Consider the following 16,957-nt stretch of genomic DNA (forward strand, 5'->3'; position numbering starts at 1 on the left):
AGCTTGCACGGTCGGTGTTTGATAAAATGCCCACAAGAGACTTGATCTCTTGGAACTCACTTCTTTCGGGTTACTTGAAAGCTGGTGAGATTGAAATTGCGCGTGAGGTGTTTGAGAAAATGCCTCAGAGGGACCTTGTTTCGTGTAATGCCATGATTGATGGGTATGGGAAGCATGGGATGTGCGAGCTTGCTGAGGAGGTTTTTATGGACATGGGTGTCAGGGATGTGGTGACTTGGACGAGTATGATTTCAGCTTTTGTTCTTAATCATCAACCAAGGAAAGGGTTATGTTTGTTCAGAGAAATGTTGAGTTTAGGGGTTAGACCGGATGCCCCTGCTGTTGTTAGTGTCCTTTCAGCCATTGCTGACCTTGGTTTTCTTGAGGAAGGTAAATGGGTGCACAATTACATATTTACTAATAAGGTACATCAAAGTTGCAGTTTTATTGGATCGGCTCTCATAAACATGTATGCTAAATGTGGTCGAATAGAAAATGCCTACCATGTATTTAGAAGCCTTTGTCACCGGCAAAACATTGGTGATTGGAATTCTATGATCTCTGGTTTAGCACTCCATGGACTTGGCCGTGAAGCTATTGAGATTTTTCAGGACATGGAGAGGGTGGAACTTGAGCCTGATGATATCACTTTCTTGGGGCTTTTAAGTGCTTGCAACCATGGAGGCCTTATGGATGAGGGTCAATTTTATTTTGAAACCATGCAGGTGAAGTACAAGATAGTTCCTAAAATTCAGCACTATGGATGCATTGTTGACCTCTTCGGTCGAGCAGGTCGCTTAGAAGAGGCACTTGGGGTTATAGATGAAATGCCTTTTGAACCTGATGTTTTAATTTGGAAGGCCATTCTCAGTGCCAGCATGAAGCACAATAACGTTGTGATGGGGCACACTGCTGGCTTAAGAGCTATAGAATTGGCTCCACAAGATTCAAGTTGTTATGTTCTTCTCTCGAATATCTATGCCAAAGCGGGAAGGTGGGATGATGTGAGTAAAGTTAGATCATTGATGAGAAAAAGAAGGGTAAGAAAAATTCCTGGATGTAGCTCTATTCTTGCGGATGGTAAAGTCCATGAGTTCCTCGTGGGGAAGGCCATGGATGTGGGGTACAACCAAAGCGTTCTCTCTATGTTAGAGGAGATTGTGTGCAAGTTGAAGTCGGAGGGATATGAACCTGATCTCAATCAAGTTTTTATAGATATTGAAGGGGGTGAAAAAGAGAGCCAACTAACTCTTCACAGTGAAAAGATGGCTCTTGCTTTTGGACTATTGAATAGCCATCAGGGTAGTCCCATTCATATAGTGAAGAATTTAAGAATTTGTTGTGATTGTCACAGGTTCATGCAGCTGGTTTCAAAAATCTACAACCGTCGAGTTATAGTCAGAGATCAAAACCGTTTTCATCATTTTGACAAGGGTTTCTGTTCCTGCAGAAATCATTGGTAACTTTGTTATATTGTGGTATCATGATGTGTATAGTCTGTGCAAATTCAACAGGAAAGTTATGTATATAGTGTACATCGTTTTCATCATTTACATAGGTTTTATTAACATCTTAAAGTAAGAATAGAAAAAAAGGAATTATTACATAAAAAAATATAAAATTGTAAGAAATATCTTCCTTTCCAATATTAACTGATTTTAATCAAGCTATTTATATGTAAATCAGCGAGTAATTGTTAAGGCCTTCTTAGCAACTAAAAATATCATATATCAAATTATTGGTAGTTGCTAAAATTAATGCATAATGCTAAGATATCTTGTTGCACAAATTAATTATTAACTGGACCACTCTCATTTAATTAGCTTGCTTAGCATCCTTTCTTTTTCTAGGAGACAAATTAGATTCCTTTTCACCAGTTCCGTTTGTTACTGAAAGTAAGACATGTTTTCGAGCACAATCAATCAATAACAAATTAGCAAGGTTAACAGCAGAATGATAAGTGAAAAATGTTATGCATTGTGCAAATCAGTGGTTAAGAAGTTCGTAAATAATTTTATTAATATTATTATTAAAAACGTAATGACACATGAATTGGGTGATAGACCGTCAATCTGAAAATGGGCCATTGGAGGAAAGAAAAGAGAGTGAGGAATAATGAGACCGTAAGAGAGAATGGAGAGCCAAATTTTCAACAATAATGCGTTAGTTGTCGTTTTTGAGGGAATACTTTGATCATATTTACTTCTATCACCTATATTTTGTTTGGTTGAGATAGTAGTAGCTTGTAATCAATGGCGTGCAAAGGCAATTCGTTCCTAAGATAGAATTTGTCGCCTTGTCGGTTCTCACTTCACCGTGCTCCTAAAAAAGGGCAATGTTATGCACTTACATTACATGTTAATGCTACGTACACTAGCAGCTCATAACAAATACAATACGAAAAATGTTTGGTTTGAAGCTAAGAGAATTAATTCTGCGTTTTGAATGGATTTTAAATATATTTTTATATGTTTGATTTTATGTTTAAAAAAAATTATAATTAATTTTAAATCTAAAATTAATTATAGATTAAAGCAACTTTGAGCAGTTTGTGAGTTAAATCTAAAATTTTATATTAAATTTTACTCTTAATTTAATTTTATAATAAAACATCTAAACATAAATCAAATTACTTTAAAATTAATTTACCAAATTAATTTAATTTTAAATCAATTTTATGAACGTCAATTCAAACACCCGCTTACTTTTAATTTTTGTACGTGACGAGTGACGACATGGACAGATATGGTTATTTATTTAGCTCTTTATGTGAGTAAGCTTTGGTAGAACATGCTATTTGAAGGAGAAGAAGGAAACCTGGTTGGTTTGGGATTCAGATTCATACAATCAACACTACCGGCTACCGGGAGAGGAGTCCTTAATTCACTTGCTGAAGGTGAGTCTTCTTTGGTTTTTGTTATTTTATTTTATATATATTAGTTTTCCAATTTGATATGATTTTAGTTTAGCTAGTATAAATCTTCCTCCATCATCTGTGAATTTTATGTTGAACTTCATTTTTTGTCCTGTTAGAATATGGGATAAATATAGCCGGTGGTGCCGGTGCTTTCATTTGCAGCTCTGACATTTATTCTCTGTTAATTAATAATAATATTTTGAAATGAGGTTCATTGGTTGCCACGTGGCAGTCTCGTGGCCATGCAACATGCTATTATTCCTCCTCGTTCATCAGTTCATGTGCTTTTGTTGGGAAGGAAGGTTTTGGGACTGATGTCCTTAAGAATGAAGTTGAGGTGGACCTGAGTTTCTTGGGAAGCATTCTTTTAGAATTTTATTTATTTATTTTATATATTTTAATTATAAATTTTGGTATTTTTATTAAATAAAATGATAGAAATATTAATAAAATAAGAAGTAATTATGTTTTTAAAATGAAAAAAATTAGTATTTTAAATAATTTTGCTATAATAATTATTATTTTAAAATCGAAAAAAAAATGGATGATGGTTATTCCACCGCCGAACAGAGTGTGCTGACGTGAACATCACACTGATATTCTTTGTTTTGTTTTCTGGGATTGGATGAAGAATGTTGAGAATTGAATTGTGGAATATATTATAGGCTCTAGAATTATTTTTTTCCATGTAAATGAATTTCTCGTCGTTTTTATGAGGGAGAGTTCCACTCATTCATGGCTTATTCCTCTTCTTGTTGTCGTCTATCCTCTCTCACACACAGGAGATTTTGTTTGTGTATAGTTGCTGCTTCCTAGCTTCGGCAACAAGGTATATACTTTCTTTCATTAGTTTCAACTGCTTTCCGTTTCTGCTTTATACGTGGTATTAAATCTCATTCACAAAGGAAACAAAGAATCACTTAGATCCAGCATGGCAAAATAGTTTGGTCATATATGAATTTCTTGACATAGTTGATATATATCTGAACCAAGGAATCCAAATGGTTATACATGTTATGTTCTTCCTAATAATATCCGTTGTCTATGTTCAAAACATTGGTACAATCAACTTTTATAGCTTTATATATATATATATATATATATATATATATATATATATATATAATTTGGTGACTACATTACTGAACCTATATGAATACATACATGACTTTGTAACAAATTTTGCTCCGGATGGTAGGGTTTATAAAGAAGTGAATGCTGGTTCTGGTATTTTGTTAAAAATTATTGGAGTGGCAAATGTTATTGACCTTGAGATTGATTGTATTATTGAAAAAAAAAAAGCAGTACAACCTTGCTTCTTTTAAATAATTCTAATTACATTGTAGTGTAGTGGCTGATAGGTTGATGGTGCAGTCTCTTTGGAGCAATGGTGATTCCAATAGCAGTGTCGCTGGTGGTGATTCTCATAGGGTTGGCTTATAAGGCCGTAAAGCCGCCACCTCCTAAAATATGTGGATCCGTAGGTGGTCCTGAAGTAGCTTCACCCAGAGTGAAGCTCAGTGATGGGAGGCATTTGGCCTACCGAGAATTTGGTGTTCCAAAGGAAGAAGCTAGGTACAAGATCATTGTCATTCATGGTTATGACAGTTCCAAAGACACAAGTTTACCAGTTTCTCAAGTATGAACTACTTGCTCTTCTTTTATATATTTATGCTCCTGTGTCTGGTATAATTATCTAGCATTGGTAATGCTTGCTAAGAAAATGAAATACTAGATATGTTAAATTGGTTGTGTTTTGCTTATGTGTAGGAACTTGTTGAAGATCTAGGGATATATTTCCTCCACTTTGACAGAGCAGGTTATGGTGAAAGTGATCCACATTCGTTACGTTCTGTGAAGAGTGAAGCATATGATATTCAAGAACTAGCTGATAAATTGGAGATTGGTCATAAGTTTTATATAATTGGTATGTCAATGGGAGGTTACCCTGTTTGGAGCTGCCTAAAATACATTCCACACAGGCATGTTAATTGCTGACTTGTAGCTTCATTTTGCTTTTGATGTTTTCCATTCTTGCATGTGATACTATATATAAGAGTAAATTGTATATGCATTGACATAATATTATAATAATTTTTACACTATGATTCAGTCACACTAACTTTTATATTATCATCCAAAGCATAGAAACCTATATATAATAGGTTTGATGATTTTTACTTTTAACTATTTTAACCAATGATAATTTTGAATTGGTTGACTGTGTAAAGTCCTTACAGATAGTACATAAAAATTAAACACTATATATAACAACACATCCTTTGGCAGATTATCAGGAGCAGCCTTGGTGGCTCCATTTATAAGCTATTGGTGGCCTTCTTATCCTGAAAATCTACTAAGAGAAGCATTTCTGATGCTACCTCACTCAGACCAATGGACTTTTCGAGTTTCACATTATGCCCCTTGGTTGTTCTATTGGTGGATGACTCAAAAATGGTTCCCTTCATTGACTTTGACAAATTTGTTGTCTCCTGATGATATAGAGATCGTGAAGAGCTTGTCAGAACTCCAAAACACTGGCCAGGTAGCTGCATTTATCATTTGTCACTTTATCTTGACATTTATATTTACAAAGGAAGACAATTAGGATTTCACACAAAATGGTACTGTTTTGGTAGTTCTTAGAAACTGAAAAATCTATGAAGATACACTATATAACATCCATTCATCATGCACACAATTAATTAATCTTATATACTACGTGTCTTAACATTCAGGAGAGGATAACTCAGCAAGGTGAATATGAATCATTACACCGAGACATAATGAGTGCTTTTGGAAAGTGGGAATTTGGACCAACAGACATAACAAATCCGTTCCCTGATAATAATGGTTCGGTTCACATATGGCAAGGCTTTGAAGATAGGATCATTCCCTACACGCTGAACCGTTACATCTCTCACAAATTACCGTGGATTCGTTATCATGAGCTTCCTCATGCAGGACATCTATTTCTCTTCAAGAAAAATGAATGTGAGTCTATTATCAGAGCACTTGTACTCACATGATATTTCGTAATATGATGTAGTGTGCGGAGTAAACCATTGGTCTTGTGAATGCGATGGCAACAAAACTTTGTAAGCAGTTACGATATATATTTTTTTAAATCTTAAGAGTTGTTCTTATTTTTACAATATATTTTAATAATTATTGTTTTGTAATTTATTTCATTTGTTTATATTTTACTCTATAAAGAGTTGTATAGCACGTTGCTTTAGGTTAGAGCATTTTGCGCTCTTTTGAATTTTACACCTATATAAATGAGTAAAAATGTAGAGTTGTGATGAGAGGTGCAATAAAAACAAGGAAGAAATAAATAAATACAAATATAAAATGAGTTTTGAAAAATAAAAAATAAAAAAAAATCATGATTCTTTACTTTTTTTTGTATAGAGAAAAGAAATAGTATTTAATATTTACATGGTAAAATTTTTACACCTTATTCAGGATCCTATCCAATCAAATTTAATCAGTTTTGTTTGATTTTTATAATTTTTTTTGAAATCCAATCCAACCCATTTATGAACGGTTTGGTTCAATTTAAACTGACAGGTTACCCATTTAAATTTAATTTTTTTCTTAGAATTACTATTTTAAATCATGATTCATTCAAATATTCAATACAATTAACACAATATTATCAAATATCTGAAATTAGTAAAATTGATTTATTTAATATCATAAGCATAATATTCTAAACTAGACCGATACAAATTAAAATAAAATATTCTTCAATGAGATTTACTATAGTAGACTGAATTACAACTATTTCCTGTAAAATAATTTCTTGCAACAAACTTTGCTACAACCAAATTTGCTGAAATAAATGAAGAAAATATGATCCATTAATAATAAACATGCCAAAAAAATAAATATGAAAAAAAGTGAAACAAATAATAATGTACATGAAAGAAATATTGTAAAAAGTTTCAACACTAGTTATCCCAACACTTAATGTTTCAACACTTAAAGTTTCAATATTAGCCGTATTTAAAGTCAAACCAAACAATTCTAAAAAATTTGATCGATTTTGATCAATTTAGTTTGATTTTGATTGGATCTATAAATCTAAACTCGTGACCTAATCTCTACATGAACGATTTTAATCGATTTGGTTCAATTTTAACCCAAATATATAAATGACTCAACTCAAAATTTTGGATCAATTTGGGTCAATTTGAATTTGTGGGTGACCTGCCCATGAGTTTTTGCTCCAAATTTTGCTATTTCACCTTTAAATTTACTAAGTGCACCTCCTTTTATTTTTTAAATATTTTTATTATAAAAATATCCTTTTGTATAAAATTAATAAAAACACTATTTTAGTATCCACCTCTAATTAAACCTTATTTTTACATCTTTCATTGTTATTATTTTTTGAATTCTAATCTTGCACCGTCATCTTCGTTATTCTTTAAACCATAATTTTACTTGTCATCTTAATTATTTTTTATATCCTTTACATGTATTTTCTCCACTCTCTTTTCTTCACTATGGAAAATAATATAATTTCATCATATTTTCATTCCCTACATTGAATATGAAATTTTCATCAAACTTGATATTAATATTGTGTTTTTCAGCCAATGAAAGTTAATCTAATTGGTAAGAAACAAATTCATATCTAAAAGGATGTGAAAGTTAATCTAGTTGGTAAAAAACAAATTCATATAAAAAAGGATGTGAGTTTGATTTTCATAATCAATGGAGAAATCTTCTTGCCGATAATCTATAAATACATTTTTAAGTACTAATGAGTCTTGAGATCTAAGTCATCTAAACTTTAATTTATAGAGGAAGAAAAATATTCTTATAAACAATCCATTATCTAATAATCACGTAAATACCGAGAAAATTGTCACAAAAGTTTTAGGATGGATAGTGAAATCCAGCAAGGAACTTCAAAGAATATTCCCAATATGTCTGGGTATAAACCATGAAGTACTAATCATACAGGACGTAAGCGCAATAGGAGACGAAAAAACATTCATGAGCCGGTACTTCTACAAACCTACCAAACTAAATAATAATACTATAGTTCATCTATAAAAGGGAAAAGGTTTTGGCCCGTGTCTCTATCTTTCTCGAATTTAGAAAGCGAGTGCAATCTACTACTACTGCAATTCGGGGTTCCCAAATCACAATGTGCTGTTGTTGCCTTACTACATATATTTACAGTAGTTGGTACTTAGATGAAAATTTGGACAAATTCTGGAGCATTCTTAGCAGTATTAAAAAATCATTAGCATTTTCATAATGATTAAACAAGTAAAAAGAATATAATTATTTGATCAAATAGTTTACTTCAAAAATATGTCGCAAATCTTATTAACGGAAGTGGTTAAAAGCTACTTTGGCACGAGTCTGTCAAACCATATGAAATGTTAGCAAATGGCAACAGATAGACAAAAAAAGATGCTCCTAATATGGAACCTTTCAAAGGATATCCTCAAGGAAATGACTTCAAAAAGTCAAAAACACAAATACAAGCGCACACACAACACAATCCTCTTTTATTTTAAGGAGGAAGTAACCAAATTCAGCTTCCATTCCATTGATGTGCATAAAAAGTTTGTGTAAAATCTATAGGTCTAGAGCAAATGAAAAGAGTAAAACATCATCTTAAATTGTTGACACAAATCCCCCTGGTTCAGACACAGAATATCTGCAGATGTTTCTGTCAAGTAAGCTTCTCACTATTGTAGTTTTCTTCTTCTTGCATATCTATGTGATCATTGTGCCAGGAAAATGTTTGCTAGACCTACCATTTATTCCTTCATGGTTTATGGAGCAGCAATATATAGTTATTCATATGTTTTTTGGCAATGGTTTATATCAGGGCACTCAACTATCTCCAAACCACAACGGTTCATCAGATGATTTTCCCGTGGTTTCACCAAGAATCAAACTCAGAGATGGGAGGCACCTTGCCTATATTGAGAGAGGCGTCCCCAAAGACATAGCAAAGTACAAGATCGTCATTGTGCACGGCTTTGGAAGCTCCAAAGAGATGAATTTTCTGGCACCCCAAGTAATTAATAACCTTAATTTCTCTTTGCCATATACTAGACATGATCTAATTAGCACAGCACCATTAAAAAAAATTGTATTGGCAGTCCTATCAAGAGAGAAAAATTGAAATTTTGACGGATAAGAAAGGAAACAAGTAAAATAATTTCCAAATGCTATGTATACTATACACAATTTTTTGCTGATCAAATACTTGCATGCAAATCGCAAACAAGAGATGTCTACTAGTATTTCTGTTTAGCATGATCTTCTTCTTCTTTTCTTGTGGTTGTTAAGTAAGTTGTAGTGGGTTATGAGTTTTGAATTTTAAGTATGTTTTCAATACATTTCACTAGAACAAATTTTGAAGTAGGCAGTGGCAGTGCACAATTCAAATATTCTAATTTCAAAATAAAATATGATCACATTGAATCAATTTACAGGAATTAATAGATGAGTTGGGTATATATCTTCTGCAATATGACCGGGCTGGATATGGAGAAAGTGATCCAAACCCCAAACGCTCACTGAAAAGTGAAGCACTTGACATTCAAGAGCTTGCTGATCAGCTACAATTAGGACCACAGTTTTATGTGATTGGAGTCTCAATGGGTTCATACGCTACTTGGAGTTGTCTAAAGTATTTGCCCCACAGGTAAATTACAATACTCAATGTTTTTAAGGACATATTTACTTCTTTTTTCATTTCATGTTTTTACTTTTTGTTTTCATTCAGAGATTTGTATAAGAAACACTGAAAATAACTTCTTTTTTTCTTTTTTGTGTACTTTGTTTTGGTCAGTTATGTTAAAAGACCATTTTGTGCAGGCTTGCAGGGTTGGCACTGATAGCACCAGTGATCAATTACAGGTGGCCTTCATTCCCTAAGAGACTGATAAGGGAGGACTACAGGAGGAAACTTGTCCAGTGGTGTATGTGGCTTGCAAACCACTGGCCTAGACTATTGCATTGGTGGGTCACTCAAAAGTGGCTCCCTTCAACTGCTGTCATAGAGAAGAACCCTGCATTTTTCAACAAAAGTGATGTGGATATTCTAAAGACAATTCCTGGGTTCCCTATGCTTACAAAGGTAAATTTATAGTGTTTGGTCGGAAGGGAGGAATTTTTATAAAATCCTTTGTTTGGTTAGGAATAAGGAAAAGATTCGGATTTCATGTAATAGGAGATTTATTTAAAATGGATTCAATGATTTTGAGGAGGGAATGTCACGACTTTTTTTATTTTATTTTATTAAGTTGGTGGTTACTTATATAAAATATTATTCAAATTGTTGTTCACTTATATAAAACTTAGGAAAAGTCATTATAAAAAAAAAATTAGAAAAAGTCACTATGATTTTTCTTCCTTAAAGTCATTGAAATCCATGGCCGAATTTAACACATTCAAGTAACCAACTAATCAGAATTGTTGGAAGAAGATTAAGCGACTCATATTTTATTTTAGTAAATCAAATCTAAAATTTGATATGAGATTTAAATTATTTGATCTTCATTCAAAAGTTGATTCATGACTAGATGAATGCAATGACTTTATACTTTTATTTTTCACGATCCTCTCTAATGTTAAGGAGATTTGAAGATATGACAAATGAAGTTTATGAACTACATGTTGACTAAATTATCCTAGTTGAATTTAATAGTAAATTTATTTTTATTTTTCTTTCTCTTTCTTTGTAAATCCTAGTCATTTCTCTTCTTTTTTCAACCAAAAGATGGGTCAAATGGAAATCCATTAGTTTCAATTTAAAGTCAATCCATCCTTTATATTACTTCTACATTTGGTGCATTGAGATGTGCATATTTCTGTTTAAAAAGTATAAACGGGTTTTCAACAAACATACTCAATTGTTTTATGTGAATATAGCTATGCTATGAAGGAAATGGTGATCATGGTATGCTTGTACTTACAGGACAGTTTAAGGGAAAAGGCTGTTTTTGACACTCTTCGCCATGACTGGAGGGTGGCTTTTGGAAAATGGGAATTTGACCCAATGAAGCTAAGTAATCCATTCCCTCACAATACAGGTTCGTTTCACATTTGGCATGGCTACGAAGATAAGGTTGTGCCCTCTGAACTCCAGAGATTTGTTTCAGGGAAGCTGCCCTGGATACAGTATCATGAAGTTCCAGATGGTGGCCATTTAATTATATACTATAGGGGCTTGTGTGAGGCCATTTTGAAGGCACTTTTACTTGGACAAGAAAATGTTGCATATAGATCTAAAGCACCATTATTTGAATCTTAATATGCCATGATTTCAAAATCTAATATGTATATTATTAGATTTTTTAAAGGAAACTGTCAATTGTATAAATTACATTTGTTTGGCAAATAAAAAGAATATGTGTGAATTGCATTCTGCCATGTCTTCTTAGCATGATACATAGACATGTAGTTCTAGTAAGTTTTTCTATTTTAATTAACATAACATCCTAAACAAAAAAAATACTGAAAATAAAATTAAGTATATGCATAGAGGAAGATGCCTTTTGCAAGAATATTAACTCTGCTTATGTTTGACTGGCTGGACTTATTTTTGGTTTTTCTTCTCCTTAAAAAAAAGTAGGGTCAAATAATTTTTTTTTAAATAAACATCTTATTTAGTGAGAAGAAGAGAAAAAAAAAAAAAAAGGATCATGGAGCTTATAAAAATTGAAGAGCTTTCTGATAACTTATACAGAGTTTTTTAAACACTCCTCAAACCCTCCCTCAAACACGCAACCTGTTACTAACGTTTTAAATCCTTTGATAATGTCACACACGCAACCCTTGTATAGTGAGCTTGTTCGTGCGTATTTGGCGCACGTTACCGAAGCAAATATTACTTGTTTCAGTCTTTTTTGGATGAATCTGATGAGAAAAATTACCGAGATGTACGTTCTTAAATTGAAACCAGACACGCACATATAGTAGCGTCATTCATGATTGTTTCCACTTATACCACTTTTTAATATAATTTGGTATTATTAAATTCTATAAAATATTGTTTTTTTTTTTATTTTTTTAAAATGTTGAAAATTATGATTATATAATTTTGGGTCTTTTCTAACGTCACGTTAACATTTGCATCAATCGATTATGTTAGTCCACATATTAACATATTAATGTCAGATGAGTAGATGAGTGTGATAATGTTACATCATCTCTAATATTAATATGTTATGTGAACAATTTTTTTTCAAATTGATAGGACACTAACAAATGGACCTACATTGAATTTTTTTTTCAAACCCAATTAATTAATGTAATTAAAAATGGAAAAAAACATAATTACATAGTTGTAATAATTTAGGAATAAAAGATAAAATTAAGCCTATAATGAATTAATGTTTTTAATCTAGCCTGGAAACCCTTGACATTAATATATATATATATATAACTGGATAGTTGCTTAACACTGATTTACGGGCATGCATTTGAATAGATACTAGAACAACGATAATACATTAACAACTAAATAGTATTAACATTCATTTCACACTTTTTTTCTCTCTCTTTTTTTATTATATCATATTCATATAAATTTTTATTTTATCTTTTTTATAAGAATTCAATACTGATCCTAAATTTTTTATAACTCAAATACTATTCAATCAACTGTTACCGAACTAGACTCGTTGATTTCTTTCTTAATATCTATTAATAAATAAGTATCCACAAAACATTATTCATACTAAATACTTAGCCTATGTGAACCAATTTTTTTGCTTACACTACCAAAACAAAAAAGCCTATGTGAACCAAAGAGAAAAGTTCTATAACATCCCCCGGATTATAATATACCTTTTCTATTCAACTAATTGAAAAAGTGACGCTTCATTAAATAAATTTCGCTTTTTAAAATAATACTTTTTATGGACTATTAATTTTTTCTATTAAAATATTCTTAAAATAACATTACCTTTTTTTAAAAAAAGAAATCTTCATTAAATAATACTATTTTTTCTATTCACCGAAAAAGAACAAAGGCAAGAGACATTAAAAGAGCGTAGATGCTTTGACTTAAAAAAAATGTAAAGAAAAAAAAAGTTATAAACGTTTTCAGCGAAAACGGTTGATGACGCTGAACGTGTCAATGAAAAAGTAATGCTCAAGACTGAGTGAAACAAATGTTGTTTTAAATGTTACCAATGGCAGTTAAAGTGTCTGACTCTTTGCAGTGTTACCATTCCTTCCCTTCTCCTCACTCCCCCTTTCTTTCACTCTGTTGGTGTTCCTTCTTTTCTCTCTGATATTTTTCTAATTCCAATTCTTTCTCTCTGTTTCAGAATTCAGATTCTCCCTTCTGTTTTTGTTCAGGTACCCTTGCTTTTAGTTTTATTTTCCTCTTCCAAGTTCATTATGTGGTTTTGCTTATATTTCTTCCCTTAATCTTGTTCTTTCATGTGGATCACACTCAGATGCATGTTTGCATGTTGCATGCAACTGGTCATTTGGTGATACAGTCCTAGTAGAGCATCAATTACATCATCTGAATTATCTGATACACAATGAGAATTGTCTATTACATTGTCCACAGTGAAGCTTTTTTTTTATTATAGATTTAATTGCTTATCTTTCAAATTTGTATCTTACTTTTATTTTCTCTTATTCTTTCTTTAATGTTCTTTTGGGGAAAGGTGGGTTGGTTAAAAATTCATGCAGATTTGTTGAAAATTATAATCAAGTTATTGATTCGATGCACTTCAATTTCTTAAGAACTTTACATCTGAGAATTCGTGAAGTTTGCTCTGTCTTTTTTTTTCTTCATTTTTTGCAAATAATAATGGTAGTTTCTGAGACAAAAGCTGTCGCTTATGACAGGTTGTTCCAAGAATTAGCACCTTTATCGACACACATGTCTCTCCAACAACCAAATCAAGAGGTGCCATTGCAAGAACCAGAAGCCACATTTTCTCAACTAAGCAAACAAAACTCAATACTCTCACTCACCCTTGATGAGTTCTATTGCAAGAATGGAAAGAGCTTAGGATCCATGAACATGGATGAATTCCTTTCTAGCATTTGGAACTCTGATGACAACAACCAAGTTAACCCATCACTACCCACCCTTGATGAAGCTGCAAAGGGTAAAAGTGTAGTAGCAACAGAACCCACCACCATTTCCCAGCCATTATCTGTCCCTCCCCCAATTTGCAAGAAAACTGTGGATGAAATTTGGTCTCAGATCCACAAAAGCCAACCACACTACAATGAAGCTAACAATAGCCTTGCCAGGAATGAGCCACTACTCAAAAGGCAGCAAACACTTGGGGAAATGACTTTGGAGGATTTCCTAGTAAAAGCTGGGGTGGTACAAGAATCATCATCACTATTCAAGTCTTCATTACTATATCAAAATCAGATTGGTAACATTGCAAGTAATGGGCCATTGAGTGCAAGTTATAGGTTCAGGCATGTAATAGGGACAGGATCTAGTGTGTCTTGTAATGGGCTTGAAACACAAAACATGTTGGCACAGAATAACAACTTAGTTATAAAGGATGTCACTACAAATGGTGCTGTGGAGAAATGTCCAAGCTTAGGAGAATCAAGTGGGAAGGGTAATAGGAAGAGGATCATTGATGGCCCTCCTGAAGTGGTAGTAGAGAGAAGGCAGCGCAGAATGTTGAAGAATCGAGAATCGGCGGCACGTTCTCGAGCAAGAAGACAGGTTTTGTGCTCATCATAAACTAGTCTTTATTATACATCAATTTGGTATGCTTGTTAGTTATTAATCATGTAACTTAGAGTATGGTACTTCATATTTCATCTAAGCAAATTTTGTTCATTTTGTGTGCTATGTTAGTTACATGAGCTGTGTTACTTCTATCTTATATATATGCACATTTTTCAAGGTCTTTTCCCTCATGTCAAAATCTTGTAATGCAGGCATATACGGTAGAGCTTGAAGCAGAGCTGAATCTGCTAAAAGAAGAGAACGAAAAGCTCAAACAAACTCTGGTACACAATATTGAAATTGAAGATTCTTGTTCATATATTTTTTTCCTTAATGAATTATGTTTTTTTGATGTTTAACATACTTTATCTTCATTGAAATCTACTAGGCCGATGCTGAACGCAAGAGAAAACAAGAGGTTAGTGATTATGTTTCAAATGTAAGTTATTGCAGGGTTATTAAGTTAGATCACTGTGTAATTATCATGTAATTATGCAGATTTCTCAGAGAAAGCACACAACAATGGCTCAAAAGAGGACAGAAAAATTGAGGTCAATGAAGAGGCCTCTAAGCGCATCCTGGTGAACAAGCCTCAACGGCAAGGATAAAAATTAGCATACACACATGTGAAAAGAAATAACGTATCTGTATTATCTAAGATACACCTTAACCGTTTATTAAAATTTAAATTGTTAGTACATTTGGAGATATGGACAATAGAAAAAAATAAGAGAGATAAATGTTACTAATATTATTCTGCTGCATAATATTTCAAGGGTTATAAATATTAAGTATCTCAGCCAGTTAATCCCTGCTTCTATTAAAAATAATTATATTTAATTATAATTTATTTTGCTTAAATTTTATCCGTATTTATATATTTTTTGCAAATTCAAAAATAAATGAATGTGTTATTCTTATCAATCGACTACACTTGTAATGAGGCAGTGGGAATAACATTAAGGTTGTGTTTCGGTTGAACTGAAAGGCTAGAATGCTGTAACCTGCTTTATTGTGTTGTTCGGTTCTAGTGAATTGGGATGAAAATTGCTTCTTCAACCTCTATCTTTGCTTCATGCACCTAATCCAGAATGGTGCAGGAAGTAATTGAAGGTGTAGAAAGCAATTACCGTTGGTGGGTGGACTATGGACGTTTTTGTTGACTAGCGATTAAATATAGGGAGCTACCGCTATTGACACTTACAACTTTACTATTGACACTACCAATAATGTGAAATTCCTCTCCTTCCCCTCACACTTCTCCCCCAGGCCACCCCACCCTCTCTCCCCTTTCCCCCTCCATTGGTAGTGTCAAGAGGCTTTGTTTGTTTCAAAGGAGAAAAATAATGTACCAAAAAAAAAAAATTATACTATATTTCTTGAGATTTATACTTCTTACACTCTATTTTAATTCAAAAATTTATCTTTTTTTTCCTCTAAACTAAACACATCCTAAGAGTAATTTTAGTGCATGTAAACAACTTCTCTAATGTTTTATTTGGTTTAGAAGATGGAAATCCTAAGAGTAATTTTAGTGCATGTAAACAACTTCTCTAATGTTGTATTTGGTTTAGAAGATGGAAATCGAAAGGATGAAAAATAGAAGAGATTTTTTTTAATTAAAGTGTGAAAGATGTGGGTCTTGTATGAGATTCACCAAATTTCTCTTCCCCCTCGACCAAACACACCCTAAAAAAGTGGAAAGTGGTGGGTGATGATCTCTAGTGAAACAGTTAGCTGTTGCAAATCAATATTAATATTAATATATTATCCATATGAGTTAATATTGCAAAACATTTGTTTGTATGTTATTTGTCTTATTCTTCTTTTGACATGTGAATTCTTCTGGCACAATTTCTTCCTTTATACTCTCCATCGTTAATTGTTAAATTTTGAAAGTAAAAAGATTCAATGATTTTTAATTGTTAATTGGTAAAGTCTGAAAATAAAAAGGACTAATTACAACCAATGAATTTTTAATTGATAACTGTTATAGATTAGATAAATAAATTGTTATAGATTATATAAAATAAAAAGGATTAACAATCCACGATTTTTAACATTGACATTTTTTAATTGTTAATTGATATAGATTATAGATAATTGTTACCTGTTAAATTTTGAAAATAAAAAAATATTCAGTTTTTGAAATGGACTTTTTTTAATTGTTAACTGTTATAGATAAATTATAGATAAATAAATATTCGATAAGGGATTCTATCGGAACAGTCGGAGGAATAACTGAAGGAATCTCAGGGAACCGCTAGAAATGTTACTATCACTGGTGGTTGAAGGAAGACACATGAGTCCGCTCAAAGGTAAGGGATGAG

At 32.4% G+C, this 16,957-nt stretch overlaps 4 protein-coding genes across 14 annotated transcripts in view; all 4 read left to right on the plus strand.

The window, feature by feature from the left end:
• The window catches only part of LOC102664046 (pentatricopeptide repeat-containing protein At3g62890), a 3,456-nt gene extending 1,993 nt beyond the window's left edge, over positions 1-1,463 (plus strand). The window contains exon 2 of the mRNA XM_006593212.2: positions 3-1,463. Coding sequence (XP_006593275.2) covers positions 3-1,463 — 1,461 coding nt within the window. The remainder of the gene's footprint in view (positions 1-2) is intronic.
• A 1,277-nt stretch (positions 1,464-2,740) lies between these two features.
• LOC100808779 (uncharacterized) lies at positions 2,741-6,069 on the plus strand. Of its 11 annotated transcripts, none has more exons than XM_006592689.4 (6): positions 2,741-2,896; positions 3,700-3,746; positions 4,279-4,556; positions 4,688-4,899; positions 5,207-5,462; positions 5,656-6,069. In XM_006592689.4, exons 3-6 carry the CDS (start codon positions 4,305-4,307, stop codon positions 5,944-5,946), a joined length of 1,011 nt encoding a protein of 336 aa, XP_006592752.1. In that variant the 5' UTR covers positions 2,741-2,896; positions 3,700-3,746; positions 4,279-4,304; the 3' UTR covers positions 5,947-6,069. The 11 variants fall into 11 exon arrangements, with proteins under 11 accessions (XP_006592752.1, XP_006592753.1, XP_006592756.1 ...); XM_003540196.5 differs by having other exon boundaries at positions 2,747-2,896; positions 4,269-4,556; XM_006592687.4 differs by having other exon boundaries at positions 2,760-2,896; positions 4,264-4,556.
• Positions 6,070-8,323: 2,254 nt separating this feature from the next.
• On the plus strand, positions 8,324-11,332 carry LOC100809863 (MhpC domain-containing protein). The gene is made up of 5 exons (NM_001370951.1): positions 8,324-8,622; positions 8,778-8,969; positions 9,391-9,602; positions 9,776-10,037; positions 10,878-11,332. Exons 1-5 carry the CDS (start codon positions 8,539-8,541, stop codon positions 11,211-11,213), a joined length of 1,086 nt encoding a protein of 361 aa, NP_001357880.1. The 5' UTR covers positions 8,324-8,538; the 3' UTR covers positions 11,214-11,332.
• A 1,713-nt stretch (positions 11,333-13,045) lies between these two features.
• LOC100820370 (bZIP domain-containing protein) lies at positions 13,046-15,435 on the plus strand. Its single transcript, NM_001370950.1, has 5 exons — positions 13,046-13,267; positions 13,772-14,621; positions 14,840-14,911; positions 15,016-15,045; positions 15,126-15,435. Exons 2-5 carry the CDS (start codon positions 13,806-13,808, stop codon positions 15,210-15,212), a joined length of 1,005 nt encoding a protein of 334 aa, NP_001357879.1. The 5' UTR covers positions 13,046-13,267; positions 13,772-13,805; the 3' UTR covers positions 15,213-15,435.
• Positions 15,436-16,957: the final 1,522 nt, after the last annotated feature.

This window comes from Glycine max, chromosome 12, assembly GCF_000004515.6.
Source record: "Glycine max cultivar Williams 82 chromosome 12, Glycine_max_v4.0, whole genome shotgun sequence".
Classification (NCBI taxonomy): domain Eukaryota; kingdom Viridiplantae; phylum Streptophyta; class Magnoliopsida; order Fabales; family Fabaceae; genus Glycine; species Glycine max.

Coding starts and splice junctions, on each gene's coding strand:
- LOC100820370 (NM_001370950.1), top strand. CDS start 13,806: ATGTCTCTCCAACAACCAAATCAAGAGGTGCCATTGCAAGAACCAGAA. Junction 14,912..15,015: donor AAAAGCTCAAACAAACTCTG/GTACACAATATT, acceptor GAAATCTACTAG/GCCGATGCTGAACGCAAGAG. Junction 15,046..15,125: donor AACGCAAGAGAAAACAAGAG/GTTAGTGATTAT, acceptor GTAATTATGCAG/ATTTCTCAGAGAAAGCACAC.
- LOC100809863 (NM_001370951.1), top strand. CDS start 8,539: ATGAAAAGAGTAAAACATCATCTTAAATTGTTGACACAAATCCCCCTG. Junction 8,623..8,777: donor TCTGCAGATGTTTCTGTCAA/GTAAGCTTCTCA, acceptor GGTTTATATCAG/GGCACTCAACTATCTCCAAA. Junction 8,970..9,390: donor TGAATTTTCTGGCACCCCAA/GTAATTAATAAC, acceptor ATCAATTTACAG/GAATTAATAGATGAGTTGGG.
- LOC100808779 (XM_006592689.4), top strand. CDS start 4,305: ATGGTGATTCCAATAGCAGTGTCGCTGGTGGTGATTCTCATAGGGTTG. Junction 4,557..4,687: donor CAAGTTTACCAGTTTCTCAA/GTATGAACTACT, acceptor GCTTATGTGTAG/GAACTTGTTGAAGATCTAGG. Junction 5,463..5,655: donor AACTCCAAAACACTGGCCAG/GTAGCTGCATTT, acceptor CTTAACATTCAG/GAGAGGATAACTCAGCAAGG.